General features: G+C 35.8%; 1 protein-coding gene across 2 annotated transcripts in view; it reads right to left on the bottom strand.

The window, feature by feature from the left end:
• AGO3 (argonaute RISC catalytic component 3) overlaps positions 1-21,085 on the bottom strand; it is a 104,830-nt gene that overhangs the window by 16,078 nt on the left and 67,667 nt on the right. For both annotated transcript variants that reach the window (XM_045859243.1, XM_045859244.1), the window contains 6 exons: positions 18,273-18,360; positions 18,004-18,151; positions 17,599-17,718; positions 14,118-14,240; positions 13,695-13,828; positions 9,772-9,956 (listed from right to left, as the gene is read on the bottom strand). In XM_045859243.1, coding sequence (XP_045715199.1) covers positions 9,772-9,956; positions 13,695-13,828; positions 14,118-14,240; positions 17,599-17,718; positions 18,004-18,151; positions 18,273-18,360 — 798 coding nt within the window. The remainder of the gene's footprint in view (positions 1-9,771; positions 9,957-13,694; positions 13,829-14,117; positions 14,241-17,598; positions 17,719-18,003; positions 18,152-18,272; positions 18,361-21,085) is intronic.

Raw genomic sequence — 21,085 nt, 5'->3', positions numbered from 1 at the left:
CGTAATAATACAGTATGTTCTTATAGTTATCCTGTTTTTAAATGCCATAAGGTATCATACACTGCTTGTTTCAGTTCTCATTATTTCAAATGATGCTATGAATAATACCCTTGTATATTTATTTTTGTTTGGTTGTGAAACCATAGCTTCAGAATAAATTTCTACAAGTAGAATTAGGGGTCAAAGGTATATATATATTTAACATTTTTATAGATATGACAAAATGCCCTCCTTAAAGATTCATTCATCATTCAACAAATATTAATGTACACCTAATACATGCTAATATTGTGCAAGGTTCTAGATATACAATAGTGAGTCAACAGAGCCACTGTGGCTGTCTTCACAAAGCTTTTAGTATAGTCAGAGAAATGGGAACTAGTTAAACTACAACTCAAATTTAACATTACAACTGTGAAAGCAACATAAAGGAGTGGTGCAAAGTGCTATAAGACAATACAAGTGAAAGAATTAGACCTTGTCAAGGAGGTCAGGCAAAGCTTTTCCCAAGGAAGGGATGTTTGAGCTTAAATTCACAAGAGTGTACATTTGCTTGGTGAAGGGTGGAAAGTGGGTTATGAGAAGCAATACAGGTAGAATGAAGGGGATGAACAAAGAATTTCTGTGGGTGGGGGGAAAGCATAAAGTGAGACGAATCCTAAAGAGTTAGAAAGTCATGATTTGAACACGCAAATCCTTGGAAGATTCACTTAAATATTAATTTTATCAATTACATAATGAAAAATGATTAAAGTGGGGGTGATAGAAAAGGAGATAAAATCAGATTTATATTTCAAAAAGACCACCCTGGATGCTGGTTATAGCTCTAATATGTACAAAGGCTTGCAAGTCATCACTCCTGTTCTCACAAGGCAAAAGCTATACAAACTGAAAATCATTGACTTTTCTTAGATCTATCAGAGAACTGAGTTCACAGAATAAACTACCACCCCAAAACAGGGGCATACACAGAATCACATTCAAGATCAGCTTATTACAAGCAGAAGCTGATGAAGCCAGTAACTCCCACCATAATTCAAGAAGAACAAAACAAATAAGCCAATTAAAAAGTAGCCAAAGGACTTGAATAGGCATTTCTTTGAAGATATACAAATGTCCAACAAGCACATGAAAAGATGCTCCACATCACTAATCATTAGGGAAATGAAAACCCAAACCACAATGAGATACTGCTTCAACACTCAATAGGATGGCATAAAAAAAAAAAAAAGGAAAATAAGTGTTGGCAAGGATGTGGAGAAACTGGAACCTTTTGTGCACTGCTGGCAGAAATGCAAGATGGTGCAGATGCTGTGAAAAATAGTATGGCAATTGCTAAAAACATTAAACACAGAATTACCATATGATCCAGAAATTTCAATTCTGGAAATACATCCAAAAGAAGTAAAAGGATTGGAACAAACAGCTGCATACCCATGTTCGAAGCAGTATTCTTCACAGTAGCCCAAAGATGGAAGTAATCCAAGTGTCCACTGATGGATGAATAGATAAACAAAATGCGGTATACACATGCAATGTGATATTATCCAGCTTTAAAAAGAAAAAAATTCTGACACATACTACAATATGGATAAACAAACCTTGATGGTATTATGCTAAATGAAATAAACCAGTCACAAATATTGTATAATTCATTTAGATGAGAAAACCAGAACAGTCAAATTCAGAGAGATGGAAAGAATGGTAGTTGTCTAAGGTGAGGGAGGAATGGGAAGTTATTGTTTAATGGGTACAGAGTTTCAGTTAGGGATGATGAAAAAGTTCTGGAGGTGGATATTGGTGATGGTCATGTAAGAATGTGAATATACTTAATGCCACTAAACTGTGTACTTGTTAAAATGGTAAATTTTGTGTTATATATATACTATCCCACACAGAATATAAAATTCTGACACATGTTACAACATGGATAAACCTTGATGACATTACGCTAAGTGAACTAAGCAAGAAAAAAAAGGATAAATATTGTATGATTATATTATATGAATTTACCTGGAATAGTTAAATTCATAGAGAAAGAAAGTAAAACAGAGGCTACCAGAAGTTGATGGGAGGGGGAATGGGAAGTTACTGTTTAATGGGTACAGAGTTTTTGTTTGGGATTATAAAAAAGTTCTGGCAGCCCTGGCTGGCGTAGCTCAGTGGACTGAGCACAGGCTGCGAACCAAAGCATCGCAGGTTCGATTCCCAGTCAGGGCACATGCCTAGGTTGCAGGCCACAGCCCCCAGCAATCACACACTGATGTTTCTCTCTCTCTCTTTCTTCCTTCCTTCCCTCTCTAAAAATAAATAAATTGTAAAAAATCTTAAAAAAAAAAAAAAGTTTAAAAAAGTTCTGGCAATGAGTAGTGGTGATAGAATGGATAATGGGTAAGTAGCGATTCACAACAATGTAAATATACTTAAAGCCACTGAATTGTGTAGTTGTAAATGGTTAAAATGGTAAATTTTATGTTATGTATATTTTACCACACATGCACACAAGAACTTGTTTAAAAGAAGTTAACCCAGGAATACTCCCACGAAAACAGCACATCAGGAGGAATAAAAACCATGATCAAAGCCTGACACCAAATGACTGACTTAAGGGAAGCCACCACCTCTATAAATATAAGACAAATGCAGAGATCCTAGGGCTCAGGCAAAAGAAGGCAAGACTACATACAGAAGCAGCTGAAACATAGGTAGCAGTACTCAGGACACAAAAAATTAAATAAAAGGAAGTGGCAAATGATGAGTTTTTCCATGAGAAAAACAATTGGGATAAAGGGTTTAAGAGGGCTGGGTTTTTTTTGGTAATTGTTTATTTATTTATTTTTTTAAGAGAGAGAAGGGAGGAAGAAAGAGAGAGAGAGAGAGAGAAACATCAATGTGCGGTTGCTGGGGGTTATGGCCTGCAACCCAGACATGTACCCTGGCTTATTTATTTATTTTTAGAGCAGGGAATGGAGGGAGAAAAAGATGGAAAGAGGGAGGGAAACATCAATGTGTGCTTGCCTCCCACACGCCCCCTACTGGGGACCTGGCCTGCAACCCAGGCATGTGACCTGACTGGGAATGGAGTGATCCTTTGGTTAACAGGCTGGCACTCAATTCACTGGACCACACCAGCTGGGGAGTAAAAGGGCTGTTTTTTAAAATAAGAATTCCAGAAAGCTTTAACACTTGAAACCATGTGAGTGGTAATTTGATTTACAAGCACACATTAAACAATTAAATGACTTTTTAAAAAATGAAGGAGAAATACGTTCTCAGACAGATAAAAATGAAGGGAATTTGTTGACAGTAGATTTGCTTACAAGAAATGGTAGTTTTTCAGAAAGAAGGAAAATTATATAGGTCAGAGAAGAATAAATAATATTTAAATAAACTCTTTTACTTTCTTATTCTTAAATGAATAGGTAACTATTTTAAATAATAATAATGTTTTGTTTGATTATAGCATATGAATAGATAAAATGAATAACAGCAATGTTTTAAGGGACAGGAGCGAAGAATTGGAAATATTTTGTCATAAGGTACCTACACTATCTGTGAAGAGGTACAGAGTTATTTGAGAGAGGACTTAGATCAGTTGTAAGTGTATATTGCAAACTCCAGGATAACCACCAAACAAATTTTTTTAAACAACTAAATTTGGTCCTGGCCAGGCAGCTTAGCTGGCTGGAATGTTGTCCTGATATACCAAGGTTGCAAGTTCAATTCCTGGTCATGGCACATACAATAATCAACCAATGAATGCAAAAATGGATAGAGTGATGAATTGATCTCTCTCTCAAATCAATAAAAAAAAAATAAAATAAAACAAGTATAACTGGTATGTTAAGAGAGGAGAGGAAATGAAATAATTAAAGATGCTAAATTAAAACCAGAAAAGGCAGTAACAGGGGAAGATAAAATTAAGAACTGCATATTGCCTTCAAAAAAACCCCCCAAAACCTTTAAATACAAGGACTCATTGAATCTCGGCTGGGTGGCTCGGTTAGAGCATCATCCCATACACAAAAAGGCTGAGGTTTCGATCCCAGGTTAGGGCACATACCTAAGTTTCAGGTTCAACCCCCAATTGGGGCATGTATGGGAGGTAACTGATCCATATTTCTCTCTCACACTGATGTTTCTCTTTCTCTTTCTGTCTCTCCCCCTCCCTTCCTCTCTCTCAATAAACATATCCTCAGGTATGGATGAAAAAAAAGTTTAATTAAGGACATATTAAAAATAAAGCAAAACCAGAAGATATACCATGGGAACACAAGGAAAAGAAAAGTGGAATAGCTGTATTAGTTTCACACAAGGCAAACTTCAGATTTAGAATTATCAGGGAGAAAGAGGGACATTACACAGTGGTAGAATGGTCAATTCTCCAAGAAGACATAACTATCTTGAACATGTCTGCACCTAACAAAAGAACGTCAAAATAAGTGAGACAAAAATTGATAACACTTCAAGGAGAAAAAGACAAATTCACTATTATAATGGAAACTTCAACACCTTTTTATTGGTAATTGACAGACCCAGTGGGCAGAAGATCAGTGAGAATACAGTTGACTTGAACAGCAGCATCAATCAACTGACTCTAGGAGACATCTACAAAATATTTTATCTACTAACAGCAGAAACGCATTCTTCTCAAGCTCACATGGAACATTCATCAAGATAGATCTCATTCTGTTCCAAAAACACACCTTAACAAATAGAAAAGAATAGAAATTATACATAATGTGGTCTCAGATAACAATGGAATTAAACTAGAAAACAATAATGGAAAGATAGCTGAAAAATCCCAAAATATTTCTACATTAAATGACATGATTCTATGTAACACATAAATCAAATAAGTCTTAAGAAATTTAAAAACATTTGGAACTATATGAAAATGAAAAACAACGTATCAAAATCTGTGGGATCCAGTGAAAGCAATGCTTAGAGGAAAATTTACAGATTTGAGTGCATTTATTAGAAAAGAGGAAAGCCCTGGCCAAATAGCTCGGCTGGTTGAAGCATTGTCCCAATGCTCCTAGGTTGCAGGTTTGATCTCTGGTCAGAGCACATGCAGGAAGAAACAAATGAATGCACAGATCAATGTTTCTCTCTCCCTCCCCACCTTCCTCTCTCTCTAAAAATCAACAAAAAAATTTTTTTAAAAAGAAAAGATCTAAAATCAATTTTCTATGTTTCCACCTTAGAAAGAAAGTAAGAACAATATAGTTCTAAAACAAGCAGAGGAAAGAAATTAATAATTGGAGTAGAAATCAATAAAGTTGAAAATAAGAAATCAACAGAAAAAAATCAACAAAACCCAAAAGCTGGTTCTTTGAAAAGACCAATGAAATTAATAAAACTCTAGCCATATTAATCAAGAAAAGAAGGAGAAGACACCAATTATTAATATCAGAGATGAAATACAGATCATTGCTATTGGTCCCATTGACATTTAAAAGATAATAAAAGAATATTATGAAACTCTAGGCCCACAAATTTGATAACTTACATAAACTGGACCAATTCTTTGAACAACATTACCAAAATCCACATAGAAAACTAGATAGTTGGAACAGGTCTGCATCTATTAAAGAAATTGAATCAATAATTAATAAACTTCCAAAGAAGAAAGTACCAGGCCCAGATGGTTCTTCTGGTGAATTCTGCCAAACATTTAAAGAAGACATGATACCAATTCTCTACAATTGCATCTAGAAAACAGAGGCAGAGGAAACGTTTCATATCTTATTATATGAGACCAATATTACCCTAATATCGAAACCAGATAAAGACCAGACAAGAAAGACTATAGATCGATACCTCTCATAAACATAGACGCAAAAATCCTCAACAATGAAGGACACATGGACAAAACCAAGGAGAAGGGTGGAAGCTAGGGATGGAGGTGGGTTTGGCTGGGGTGAGGGGAAATGGAGACAACTGTAATTGAACAATTATAAAATAATAATAAAAAAAACCCCTCAACAAAATATTAGCAAATTGAATCCAAAATTGTATTGGATTTTATACCATGATCAAGTGGGATTAATACCAGGTATGTAAGGCTGGGCTCAACATTCAAAAATCAATTACTCAATCCCATTAAAAGACTAAAATGAAAAACCAGAGGATCGTATCAATAGATACAGAAAAAGGATATGGCAAACTCCATCATGCATTTATGATAAAAACTCTCAGCAAACTAGCATTCAGGGCAACCTCCTCAACTTGATAAAAAACAACTACAGAAAACCTGTAGTTGCCATCATGCTTAGTGCTAAGAAACTAGATGTTTTCCCCTAAGATCAGGAACAACGCAAGAATGTCTCCTCTCACTACCCCTATTCAACATCATACTAGTATACATGCAAAAGTCAACTGCTTTCCTAAATACCAAAAATAAACTGGAGTTTAAAATTAAAAACACAATATGACTTACATTAGTACAAAAAGAAAAAAAATACTCATGTCCATACAAAAACTTGTACACAAATGTTTACAGAAGCATTATTTATAATTGACAAGAACGGGAAGCAATCAAAATGCCCTTCAATAAGTGAATGGTTAACAGGCTGTTTGCAGTCCATCCATACAATGACAAATTTTCAGCAACAAAAAGAAATTATTCATTGGCTTTTAGGCCACAAAAAGATATGGAGGAGCATTAAATGCATACTGCTAGGTGAACAAAGCCAATTAACAAAGGGTTAATGACCCAACTATACAACAGAGCCTGATGACCCAACTATATGACATTTTAGAAAAGGCAAAATTATGAAAACATAAGAAGACCAGTGGCTGTCAGGGGTCTGAGGAGAGGGAGGAAGGACAGGAAGGAGGTATGAACACACTGGGGACTTTTGGCACAGTAAAACTGTTCTTTAAGATACTGTAATAGTAGATTCATGACGTTATGCATTTATCAAAACCTACAGACCTCTACAACACAAAGAATGAATAAACTGTGGAAATATTTTAATAATTTATCAATATTGGTTCATTAAATGTACCACACTTATACAAAATATTAATAGTAGGAAAAATTGTGTATATAGTAGGGAGGGGAGGCATATAAGAATTTTATATTATCTACTCAATTTTTTTGTAAATCTAAAACTGTTCTAAAAAATAAAATTTAGCTCTTTTTCTCCCTGGCTGCTTGAAGACGGGCCACCATCACAAACGACACAGTAACTATCTGGACCACAAGTTCATGAACAACAGACTACTTCAGCAGAAACAAGAGGTCATCGACGTCCTTCACCATGGGAAGGCAACAGTACCTGAGACAGAAATTTGGGGGAAACAAGCCAAAATGTGCAAGACCACACCGGACGTCATCTTTGTGTCTGGATTCAGGACCTGTCTTGGTGGTGGCACGACAATGGGCTTTGTCACGATGTGTGGTTCCTTGGATCACACCAAGAAAAATGAGCCCACAGACTTGCCAGACACTCTGCACGAGAAGTGCCCGGGAGCACAGAGGGAGGAACACAGGAGCAAAACGGGAAAGTCAGGGGCCTGCACAGCCCAGCGCTGGCGCCAGCAGAAAGTGATGCTGGGCAGCGGGAGTAAGGATTCCTCAGTGACTGCCTGTGTGAGTGTGCAGATTTTTCGTGAGAGGACTAATAAACTAAGAACTTTAAAACATAAATACAATAAAATCTATTAATTAAAAATATCACCCTGGAAGCAGAGTACAGAATGGACTAAAAGGGAAATAGAGGGAAAGCAGGCACGAACACCAGTTTGGAGACTGTTAATACCAACATTTCTTTACATCAACAGTTTAGGAGAGTGTATATTTAATCACACCTTTGCCAGAAATGAGTGTTATAATTGTTGGTGAAAATAACTTACTATAGTTCATATTCTTTAATGACTAATGAGGCAGAGCACCCTTTTTATGAGATAATTGACCCGTTGTTTTTCTGTGTTATGTCCTGTGTCTCTTTTTCAATTTTTATTCTTTTCCTACTGATTTTACAGACTCTTTCAGCTTAAAACCTCTGTATTCTGTCACAACTTAAAAAAACCTTTTGAATTTATAACCATCATTTTAAATCACTGCATAATATTTCATCAACATACTATAACTTACCCATCAATTAAAACCAGTTCTCAGTAGTTTTAAGATTTTATTTATTTTTAGAGAGAGGGGAAAGGAGCGAGAAAGAGAGAGAAACATCAATGTGTGGCTGCCTCGCTTGTGCCCCCTACTGGGGATCTGGCCCACAACCCAGGCAGGTGCCCAGACCTGAAATGAACCATCGACCCTTTGGTTCACAGGCCAGTACCCAATCCACTGAGCCACACCAGCCAGGGCAGTTCTCAGTATTTTCTCAATATTACACATATTACCAAAATTTCGTGCATAGAGATTTTTCTACATTATGAATTCTTTCCTTTGAATACATTTTTGAAATTGGAAATACTGAAATGCAGACTAAAAAATATTTTTATAATTTTGATGGGAAGAATATTATCAATTTCAATACATCAACAAGGGATTAAAATGTTAGATTCATTGCATACTTACAAGCACTAGGTATTATATTATTTAAATATATTTGCTAATTTAGTATCTAACAATTTTGCTTTTTATTAATTTGTACTTTAACTCCTGGTAAAAACTAACATTTTCTCATATATTTACTTGTTTGTTTTTTCTTGAGAAATTTTGGTTTATATTCTTTTTTTTCAAGATTTTATTTATTTATTTAGAGAGAGGGGAAGGGAAGGAGAAAGAGAGGGAAAGAAACATCAATGTGTGGTTGCCCCTCACATGTCCCCAACTGGGGACCTGGCCCGCAACCTAGGCATGTGCCCTGACTGGAAATCAAATGGTTTGCAGGCCCACACTCAATCCACTAAGCCACACCAGCCAGGGCTGGTTTATATTCTTTGCACGCTCACCCAAAAGTGTAATTCTTTTCTTTGTTGAACACTGTAACATACCTATAAGAATATTTCAACTAATAATAAACTACTCTTTTATTGTCTCCATTTACTGCAAATATTTTTCACTTTCTATTGGTTTCCTTTCAATTTTAGTTATACATTTGTGACATACAGCGATTTTAATTTTTATGCCATCAAACGTAATAACTCCTTTGTGAATGTTTTGATAATTTCTAAGCCTTACTGATTGTACTCCATTCAGTAGTTTGAAAATTATACTTTCTTTGTGGTTTTCAATGATTCAGTGATTTACATTTAACTCACTAATCTCACAAGACTTTAATTCGTTTATAATAATAGCTAATAAAGACCAAGTTTTTAGTATATGACAGGTGCTATTTTAGGCTATAACATGTAAACTTATTTAATCCTTACAACTACCTTGTAGGGATCAGGTATTAGCATCCCAATCTCACAGATGAGGAAACTAAGGTTTAAGTAATTCATCTGGATCATACACAGGCACTATACCCATCAGTAACAAGGGTATTAAGCAGTCTAGTCTAAGTCCAGAACCAGAGTCTGACTCCATAATCACTACATTGTACTGGTAATTTTTAATAACAATTCTCCCCATAACCATTATTTTGTAATGCCTACTTTAATTACTGGAGTTCTTTTCACAGGGTTCCTTCATAGACCATTTAGTTTGCCCTCCTGATCTGTCTTTTTAGAGTAACAATGTATGGTTTTAAATACTGTAAGGTATAAAATGTCTCAATTTTTTAAACTTTTAGGATGTTTTAGCATAATTTTAAAAGGAATGTGATATAAGTGAGGAAATATGCAATCTTAAGATATCCTTACCATACACTGGCGTCTTCCCTGGCAGGATGACAATAATGAGCTGCAGCCCTGAGTAGGTGTTCTTGAGATGCCGGAACATGGGCTCCACGCTGTCTGCCCCCTGCGCATATTTGCAGAAGCAAGGCTGGCCCTGGATGGGCATCCCTGCATCCTTGGAAATCTTCCGCAGCTGGTCTGTGAAACCCCTAGGAGGAGAAAACACTAAAAATAAAACCTTTGTCTAGTCATCAACACCTACAAAGTAGTAATAGAAAGTTTGGGAAGGGAATGGAGAATGAAACAAAGATTAATGTGCTCCATAAATGAAGAGGTCACCAGACCACTGATGTTAAGGACAATGTGGGTTGGTAATTTATTTTGCAAATTAACACTAACACTACTTTTATGTGGCATTTTGGTAGTTTATAAAGAGCATTAGTAACAAAGTATGCTGGTTAGGAGCTCAGTTCTAGAGTTGCCTGAGAAGTTCTAATCCTAGTTCTGTTTCTTACTAGCTATGAAATTTTAGGCAATTTTTTCCAGTTTCTCTCATCTGTAAAATGATTACTTTAAGAATAGGGTTGGTGTGCAGATTAAATGTGACAATACATGCAAAGCACTTAGCACACTGCCCAAGACATTAAAATGATAAATTTAAGCTATTATACATTTTCTAATTTGATCCTGACAAGATTCATAAGAAAGTGGTAGGTCAGGTATTACTTCCATTTTATAGATCAGGCAACAGTTTCAGAGACATTAAATATTTGGCCAAAGTCAAATGGTAGAGTTAGAACTCTGACCTAGTCCTGAATTTCGTTCCAAAGTATTACCTTTCTCAAACTAAGATATTGGGAAAGATTGTGCCCTCAGAAAACATTACGCCCCCGCCGCCCAAAATAAACCACTTAACATTTAAAAACAAATTAGGCAGGCAGCATTTTTAATGTACTTTTATCCATACTGGAAAAAAAAACCCAAATGGCTAATAATTTCATATTTAAACAAAATTCTGCATTTAGCCTAGGATAAATGAGTAATGACGTCAAGATTTAACAATAACTTTGCTTTTAAAACAAATAAGGTCTTGGGGGGAGAGGGTGGGTGGAGGTGGAAGAGGGTATGGGGGAATAAATGGTAATGGAAAAACACAATAAAAAATAAAAAAAATTAATCCATTCAATGAAAAAACAAAACAAAAATAAGATCCTAAGTCAAGGATCTGAGTTATCTTTGATCAAAAAACACTCCAATCCCATTAGGACAGAGATTAAGTGTGTAGAAATCCCCTTCTCCATTTTCTTATTCATATTTAATTCAAGGAGTACAAAGGTGAATACTTTCAGTCAGCCTGAGCAAGGGCCATAACCCCAATGATTATGAGACTTCTGTCAAGCCATGAATAACAAATGTAAAAGGAAAAGAATAATTCTAAGCTTGAAAAATAATTGGAGGATTTTGCTTTGGTCTCTGGAGGTTAAATAAGATAATCATTGCATTGTAGTTAAACTGTCCTTGTGACATTTCACTTGAAAGCAGGGGGTTATGCCCTGACTGGTGTAGCTCAGTGGATTGAGCATGGGTGGCCTGTTTGATTTCCAGTCAGGGTACATGCCTGGGTTGTGGGCCAGGCCCCCCAGTGGATGGTGCACGAGAGGCAACCACACACTGCTATTTTTCTCCTTTTTCCCTCCCTTTCTCTAAAAATAAATAAAATCTTAAAAAAAAAAAGAAAGCAGGGGTTTAAAATCTTTAGAGAAAAGTACAGTAAGTGAATCTTAAATCATACATTTAGAAATTTCAAGCTAATAAAAAGAAGTGAACAGAGTTAAATAGAAAAAAATCTTTATTTTTCATATAAGAAAACAAGGTAGATTTTGAAATGACTTGTGTACATTGGTCTCTAAATCACTTAACAACTATTCATTATGAGCATACTTTATAGGATCTATTAATAGAGATTTTTAAAAAATTTATTTTATTCATTTATTTTTAGAAAGAGGGGAAGGGAAGAAGGAAGAGAGGGAGAGAAAGTTTGATGTGCAAGAGAGGAACAGCCATTGGTTGCTGCTTGCACACCACTAACTGGGGACCTGGCCGGCAATTAGTAGAGATTTAAATTAGACAATAATCATTTCCTTAAGGAAATTAGATTCTAGAGAGGAGATAAGAAACTTACACAAAGAATAATAATACTTATTATTTAAAGATTTTATTTATTAATTTTTAGTCAGAGGGGAAGGGTGAAAGAAAGAGAGGGAGAGAAAAATCAATGTGTGGTTGCCTCTCATGTGCCCCTGACTGGGGACCTGGTCCACAACCCAGGCTTGTGCCCTGACTGGGAATTGAACTGGTGACCCTTTAGTTCGTAGGCATCTCGGTGCTCAATCTACTGAGCCACACCAGCCAGGACTACACAAATAAATATAATATAATTCTACTTTACATAGGAAATGACAAGTACAAATAAAGAGGATATTAATAAATTAGTATGTTTAGAGTTAAGAGATTACTTCCAGCATCACAAATCACAGAAAACTGAGCAGTATCTAGATGGATAGAGATAGTAAACAGAAGCAGGTGTGGAAATGGAAAAAAAAAATGCCAGGGAGATATAGGGAATACAGTGTTTCAGTTTTCTGTCCAAAATATGTGAAAATGAAGACATGACTTAAGGGGCAGATGAATGATTTTAAATATCATATTGATTTTTAATGTTATTCTTTGTCAAAGAGAAGCCTAAAAGGGTTGGAGCAAGTAGTCACAAAAGGGCTTGGTGCTCTTTCACAGCAGCATGCCTCCTCAAACAAGAGTGACAGCAGAAGCCCCTGAGATTGCCAAAGGCCCAGTGTCCTTAGAGTCCAGTCCCAAAGGAGAGGAGACAGGGAAGAAGAGAAGCCAACATAAAAAGGAACCAGGAAGGCAAGAATGGAGAGAATGTCAAGACGACAGTCACTTGTACCTAATGCTGCACAAATTTTGAGAAAAATAATGTTGACAAGAGACCATTAGAAATGACGAGATACTGGAGATTGTTCAGAAACCAGTTTCAGCGGAGCATTAAGATTTGGAAGCCTTGGGAACCCAAGAGAGTAAGTTAGGTATCTGAAAACTGCAGATTTAAAAAAAAATTTAAACAGAAGATTGTTGAGCATTTACATGTTAAGAGAACAAAATCGGGGAAGAAGGAAATGTTTGAGATGGAGGCCAAATCTTGGAAAGTAAGGAAATGGAAATGAGGGGTTAAACCATTTTTTCAAGGAACTCGAATGAGAAATAAGAATCTCATTTAATCTTTACCCAGCAGACCAATACTATTATCTCTACTCTAAATAGGTAAAAACTGAAGCATAATGAGATTAAAAAATTTTCCACAGTAAAAAAGCTGGAAGTGGCAAATTGATTTTTTTTTCGAACCAAAAGTCAATGATGCTCCTGCCATACTACAAATGCCTAGAAGAATGAATCAGTGACTTTACTATGACTAACAAAATTAAGAACCTTCATCAAAATATTGAGAAAAACCTCTTGAATTTCTTTGTTTAAAAGATTTTATTTCTTTATTATTTTTAGAGAGGGGAAGGGGAGGAGAGAGAGAGGGAAGAAACATCAGTGTGTGGTTGCCTCTCGAGTGCTCCCTACTGGGGACCTGGGTCACAACCCAGGCATGTGCCCCAACTGGGAATCAAACCGGTGATCCTTTGGTTTGCAGGCCAGCATTCAAACCACTGAGTCACACCAGCCAGGCTGAGAAAAAGCATTTTTACACTTGATCTTAGCCAAAAGGCCAAGAAGCAATTAGAAAAAGCATTTTTAAAGGCTCAGTGATTAAGTATACTTGATACTGAGGCAATATAGGTTAGATCAGTAGCTGAATATTTAAAACTAAAATAGAAAATTTAAACACAAAAAGGTTCCAAAGCCAAACTAACAAGAATACGTACTTCAATATTTCTTCCCTGCACTGCCTCTGTGTGGCAAAACAAGCTATAGCCCACATTTTGATTTCAACCCCTGTGTGGAACTGTTTCCCTCGCATGTCCCATACTCCATGGCTTGGTGTTGCTACTGTCCGATTCTGTAAAAAAGAAAGAGAAATATGGCAATAAAGAACAAAACAGTTTATTTCAATAAGCATATATGCATATATCTGGTATTCTACATGCAATACGTTATTCTAAATCAATGTTAGTTATATTTTTATCATAGAAAAACACATTCTACTAAACTCAAGCAAAGACATCTTGAAACAAAAAGTATTGTTGGAACAATAAAACAGTTTTTAAATTACAGACTTAGCTCAGAATAACCTTCTCTCCATACACAGAAACTGTATGTTTATCATTAAAACTATCAAGAGGTTTTACCCGTCCTCCGTACTGGAGCATAGGAGCTGGAAGTACGCGTCCGGTCACATGGGCCATTTCATCTCGAACTTTAAATTGAAACTCCTGAACAAATGGATCCGTTTCATAATTTGCACTTCTTACCTAACAAGAGAAAGTCATTAATTACTTTCAAAATTTCCCTAATGTCCTGCTTTATTTATTAGAACTTTCTATTTTTTCACTATGTCAACAATGTTTTACAGCAGGTCTAGTTAATGGTGCCCTAAACTACAGAGAAGAGTTCATCTTAACCCAGGACCACTGATTATTAATGGACTGTAGGGCGGCTGTGAATGTCCTGGTAACTTATAGAAAATTTAAATGTATTAGGTTGAACAGTCGAAATTTCAAGTATCTACAACACATGAAAATGGTAATTCTATATGATTAATATATTTTGGGGAGGGTGATCTAGAGATTGTAAGAGAAATACCTAACTTAAATAAGGTTAAGAACCTCTAATTAGAAGATCCAGATATGTACTATTAAAATTACACAGGATTTAATAGCAATTATTGGTCATTATTTCCCCCTAATTACTATGGCACCCCCCCAATTACTTGATATTCAATTTATATAAAATTTACTTCAAGCCCTGGCTGGCGTAGCTCAGTGGATTGAGCGCGGGCTGGGAACCAAAGTGTCCCAGGTTCGATTCCCAGCCAGGGTACATGCCTGGGTTGCAGGCCATAACCCCCAGCAACCGCACATTGATGTTTCTCTCTCTCTCTCTCTATCTCCCTCCCTTCCCTCTCTAAAAATAAATAAATAAAATAAAATTTACTTCAGTATTTTCAGATAAAAAGTGCCATGTTATGAAAATTTACTTAATGGGATACATTTAAGATAGATAAGAAAGTCAGCATCGAATACGGATTATAATTTTACATAGTATATCCATACATATAAGGAATTTATCATAATTCAACATGGACTTGGCTCTCAAAGTGTAATTCATGTTTACAGAATGCTATATAGTAACAGTTTTTCAAAATATATTTACTTGGTCTCAGAGTAAAGGGCAAATAGGGCCACTAAGAGAAGGCAATGTTTAAGTCTTTGAGTAACAATCCATTAAAAAAAAACAACTATATGAGTCCTGGTTGGTGTGGCTCAATGTACTGAGTGCCAGTCTACGAACCAAAGGGTTGCTGGTCCGATTCCCACTCAGGGCACATGTCTGCATTGTGGGTCAGATTCACAGTAGGGGGCGTGTAAGAAGCAACCATACATTGATATTTTTCTTTCTTTTTCTCCTTCCCTTCCCCTAGTGTAAAAATAAATAAACAAAATCTTTTAAAAAACGATATGACCTAAATATGTAGAAAGAATCTCCCCAGAGTAAGCAGGAAAAGCTGTTTTCTAAATTAGGCACTGATGCATCTTTTTTCTATTTTTTTATTGTTCATGCTATTACAGCTGTCCCCACTTTTCCCCCTTTTTTACCACTTCCACCTAGGCCCTGTCCTCCCAAGCCCCTACCTGCAGGCCCTCACCACACTGCTGCCTGTGCGCATGGGTCATGCATATATGTTCTCTAGCTAATCCCTTTACCTTCTTTCTTTCATCCCTCCCTTCCCTTACCCCTCCAACAGCTGTCAGTCTGTTCCATGTATCTAATGTCTCTGATTCTATTTTGTGCCTCAGTTTATTTTGTTCACAAGCCAGTCATGGGTGCATCATTTCTTCAAGCTTAAACTCCATCCACTTCTTGTGTGTATTTTTCCATAGTAAGATTATATAGAATAATAACTTCTATTTACCAAGACTCACTGCATGATGTGCTAGGTGCTAAATGTTTAATCATTAATTTTGACACTAGTCTTATATAATAAATTGGAAGTAGTTACTGAAATTTTATATAGTGAGAGGTTCTAGTCTCTTTAAAGTATTAAATCTTGTCATAGTGGATCAGAGAAAAATCCTTGAGAACCACCCTGTATTCTGCTAATTAAATATCATGTAACAACTTTTATGCACTCCTTATAAAACTGTAAGGAATAAAGCCCTTTCTTCTGTAATTGGCTTACAAAATGAAGGAGCCCTGTAATCTTTATTCAACAATCTTTAAAATTGCTTTTGAAAGTGTTTTTAAATTGCTTTAGGTAATATTCACATTTCCAGACTTTTTTCTCTTCACTCGGACAATTTAAATGATAGTAAAGAACATAAAATCCAGGTGCCTTTTATTTTTCATTTTACCTTATCACATCAGTTTTATAAAGTGGTATTGATAATTCCTCTTTCCTCCCCATTTAGAATGAGAGAGCTTAGAAACCCTACATCAGCGATTTTCAACCTTTTTCATCTCACTGCACGCATAAACTACTACAATTTTGTGGCACACCAAAATTGTATTTTTTGCCAATCTAACCAAAAAGTAGGTATAATTTTGACTCATTCACACTGGACAACTATTGTGTTGGCTGCTGTCATTTTTTTTCTTTTTTGGCAATCTAAGGGAAAAAGAGGTCAGTGTCCCTGAGTAAATAGTTAGGTATTACATATTTAAAAAATTCTTGTAGCATACTAGTGTGCCTGCCATGGCACACTGGTTGAAAATTGCTGCCCTCCACAGTTAGAGCTGTTTTATATTTCTTTATTCATCTTGTAGTTGCCATCCTGATACTGGGAACTAGGCATTTCTATCCTGAGTGTTAGATTTTCACTATCACTAGTCATAATACCTTTACTTTTCTTCCTTTTACCTTCCTCTATTAGGTGGGAGGCAATAAAGTTTCAGTTCACTAAATGGAAACATTAGTTCTGAGAGAATCTGTTCTGTACCTAATTAGAGTTTGGGATTAAATTAGAAGAATCTAACCCTTCTCATAGAACCCACTAAGGTTTACCCCCAGAACACCACTAGATTATTTACTTCTATGATTCCTTTTAATTCTGATAGCTCAAGAAACAGCAATAAGGTATGAGCTGATAAGGATATGGTTCTTCAGTAGCTCACTCTAAACACACACACACACACACACACACAGTGGTACTTCAGTACTCATTAATTCATTCCCATGAAGGGCGAGCAAGCAACAATTGCAACATTTTCTCTTGTGGGGTGGCATCGTTACTCACAAATTCTAGCAGGTCTAATGCTTGAATTCAAAGTACTGAAACATTTTTTCTTGTCAAAATGTGAGGAGGATCAGTTCTGACCAGTTCTGAAGGACGAGTACTGAGGCATCACTGTGTGTGTGTGTAATGTTACCTTATTATTTATCTACTTTAGAGACAGGAAAAGGGAGGGAGAAAGAGAGAGAGAGAAATACTGATTGGTTGCCTCTGGTACGCCTCCCCCCCAAAACAGGGGACCAAACCCCAAACCCAGGCATGTGTCCTGACCAGAATAGAACTGGTGACCTTTTGCTCTGTGAAACCAACCAACTGAGGCACACAGATCAGGGCTGTCTTAATATATTTTTAATTCCCATGTGTAGGGTTAAGTACTAACCAATCTGCTAATTTCGTCTTGTCTATCTGGTGCAGATCTTGCTGTTGCTTTGATCATAGTGGAAGTCTGATTGTCTGTTAGCTTCTTGATGCATCGCTGCCCTGCCACAATATTACAAACCTATAAATAAAAAAACTAGATGTATATATCTTTTTTTAACTCAGTGCTAATTACATATAAAAAGAAGAAGAATGTACGCTTGAATAAAAAGGCTGAGAAGGAGTGTATCAAAATGCTAAGAGTGGTTACATTTAGAGTAGCAGGATTGTGGATATATTTTTTCCACATTATTTTATTACCAAAAATTTGGAATAAAACTGAAAAACAAATCTCCAAAATAAATGTGAGTATAAATTTACAGCCCATAACAGACCACAACAGAAAGATGAAGCCCAAACACATTACTTCTAGTGGTAGATATGTGTGTTTCTGCTCCTGCCCCACTTGCAGACAGGGAAGGTGTGGGTACTTCAGCTGAAGAGTATACTTTTCTCTGAAATACTGTGCTACTGTTCTCTCCACAGTTTGGCCATTTTCTAACTGTAAAGGGAAGCTGTAAAAAAAAAGGTACACATTAATAACTCATCTCATTATGAGCCAGCAAAAGTCCCAATCTGCTAACTAAAGCAAGCCACCTCATATCCTCTCTGCTAATAAACACCAGTTTCTCTTACGTTTGATGATTGGCAGGCCTTCTTGTTACATTACAAACCCGGTATTTCCGTCTCATTGTTCCACAATGAGTCACTTCAACCTTCAGACCTGTTCCCAACAAGAAAAACTGAGGTTACAGAACTGTCACGTGAAAAATATTTGTATCTATAAAGCCTGTTCACCATTAGAAAAACTCAAATTCTAAACGGAAAACCTGTGATATAGGTACTGTGATAGTAATAAAGGATTTTATATACAACATTGCAAATAATGGTTACAATCACAACAGACCTAATTCCAAACCTTTTTCCCCTGTCATGTCCAACTCTACACATTAAAGAAACAGTATCATAAAATTTTCAACCCTGTAGATCAAGGGGCAAAATTCTCAATTAAAAAAAAAAACTTATTTACAATAAAGTCCAGTGTTTATGCTGGGAAAGGGAAGGAGGAATGAAAGGGGTTGCGGTAATTCTCAGGATATTCTATAACCTTCAAAGTGTGTGAGAGCTGAATAGCCCAGTCATCACATACTGAGTGAAGATCAGAATTTTATCAAGTTCAGGACAAGTCCTTCACAGCTTTTTAAAGCAGGGAAGAAAAAAAAAAATCCTGGCCTTTTAAAATTTAAGCGGAGTAACAATTTTGTGTAAGTATAAAATAGTGACACAGCTTTTACTACTGACTGTTAGAAATCAAATGCAACCAAAATAATTCCTAGATCAGATGATCCCTACTTTCTTATAGAATCAATGACCTCTTTGAGAATCTGATGAAAGCAATAAACTCAGGAAAATACACATTATTTACCATATGATTTTATATGTTCCTAGATTCTTATAGCCCATCTGTGGACTCTAGCGCAGTGATTTGCAACCTTTTTTCATCTTGTGACACACATAAACTAATGACTAAAATTCTGCGACGCACCAAAAAATATTTGTTGCCCATCTGACAAAATAAAGGTATAATTTTGATTTACCCCCCCCAAAAAGGAAAAAAGTAATTGCCTACTCTTTTTGCTCCAAAGTGACTTTTAAAAAAAATCAGGTGCCTGTACTTGTATATAGGGATTTCTAGTACTAAGAATCAACCAATCAGATGCAACCTTATTATGCGATGTGACCAATAAGATGCAACTCTACTTATTATAAGACCTATATATTTATGGTTCAAGACAGGGCATTCACACTGGATGACTATTATTGTGTTGGCTGTCATAATTTTTTATTGACAGTCTAAGGGAAAACAGGTCAGTGCCCCTAAGTAGTCAGGTACTGCATGTTTTAAAAATTCTTGCGACACACTGGTTGAAAATCGCTGCTTGAGGGGTTTCTGGATCCCAGGCCTGTTTTAGAAAGTGAAGCAACGAACTTTTAAATCATTGGCTGAAATTCTTTGGGATGAATTTTCTTAAGCAGTGCTGTCTAATAGTTTTCTGAGATGATAAAATACAAGTTTTCTATCTCTGTGCTAATATGGTAATCACTAGCAATATGTATGACTGAGAAACTGAAAATTCAATTTAATTCTAACTAGCTTAAATTTTAAAAGTTACATGTGGCTAGTGGTTACTGCATAGGTCAGTGGTTTCAGAGCTACCTAGAGAAGAGTTAAACAGATACAGTGGCTACTGCTCACGGATAAGCAACTCCACTTCTGTGGCCCACAGTCCAAAGGTGGAAAATCTAAAAAGCGGTAGATGGAGGACAATTTTAGTTCCGTGCTAGTATTTACAGTTATTTTTGTATTATTTTCCTTTTATGCCTGTGATTCCTATAGTGAAGCAGTTCTTAAACAGAGGTGATTTTGCCCTCCAGGAAACATTTGGTAATATTTGGAGAGTTTTTAAAACATTTTATTTTTCAATTACAGTTTACATTCAATATTATTTTGTTTGAGTTTCAGGTGTATAGTATAGTGATTAGACTATCATATTGCTTTACAAAGCGATCATCCGATACTTCAAGTACCAACTGGTATAATACATAATTATTACAATATTATCAACTGTATTTTCTATGCTGTACTTTGTACACATTTTTGATTGTCACAGCTAGGGGTGCTATTGGCATCTGGTGGATGCTAGATTTAGGGATACTCAGATCCAGAGATGTTGCTAAATATCCTACAATGCACAGGGCAGCACCAACTGCCACCTCTGACCATAGTAAAAAATTATCCAGCCCAAATATCAACAGTGACAAGGTTGAGAAACCGTACTATAGTATAACTAATTTTCCTATCTAATTATACAGAATCAAATATAAAGTTTGCTCACAGTAGTTTTTTCTGATCCATCAGCAAAAATTAATGTTAAATGAACACAGTGTCACGGTACCAGATTGGTAAGGGTTTTTCTTGAGTACTCTATTGAATCAGTGAGAAATAATTTTTTAACAATTACCTTTTCATAAAACTAAAATTTCAGATCTATGTCTCTACATCATCAAGAATACTAGAAAATAAAATATTATCAAGGGAATGCCTTAAAAGAAGGAAACATGTTTACGGAAAAAACAGAGATAATTTATAACAAATTTCTGTTATCTTATACTACTTAGCATTTTGTTTTCAAGTCTTCCCCCTAAATTAAACAATTTATTAATAAGGTTCTACAAGCCAACTGTAAGTTTTTACAGAAAATAAATTAGTATTCTTATATACATATGGTACTTCTACCATACACTTCCTGCAGTATTTCTGCTGTTTAACCATGATGAACTACTGCACGAAGAAACCATTCTCATAGTTAGGAGAAAGTTCAAATGGAACCAAACAAATATACTAAAGAAATGTATTCACACTTTGTATAGCACACTTTAAATCACTA

The sequence above is a fragment of the Phyllostomus hastatus genome, unplaced genomic scaffold, assembly GCF_019186645.2.
Source record: "Phyllostomus hastatus isolate PE091 unplaced genomic scaffold, TTU_PhHast_1.1 phas_scaffold_182, whole genome shotgun sequence".
NCBI classification, from domain to species: domain Eukaryota; kingdom Metazoa; phylum Chordata; class Mammalia; order Chiroptera; family Phyllostomidae; genus Phyllostomus; species Phyllostomus hastatus.
The sequence above is the reverse complement of the archived record's forward strand: the minus strand, read 5'-3'. Positions and strand labels throughout refer to the sequence as shown.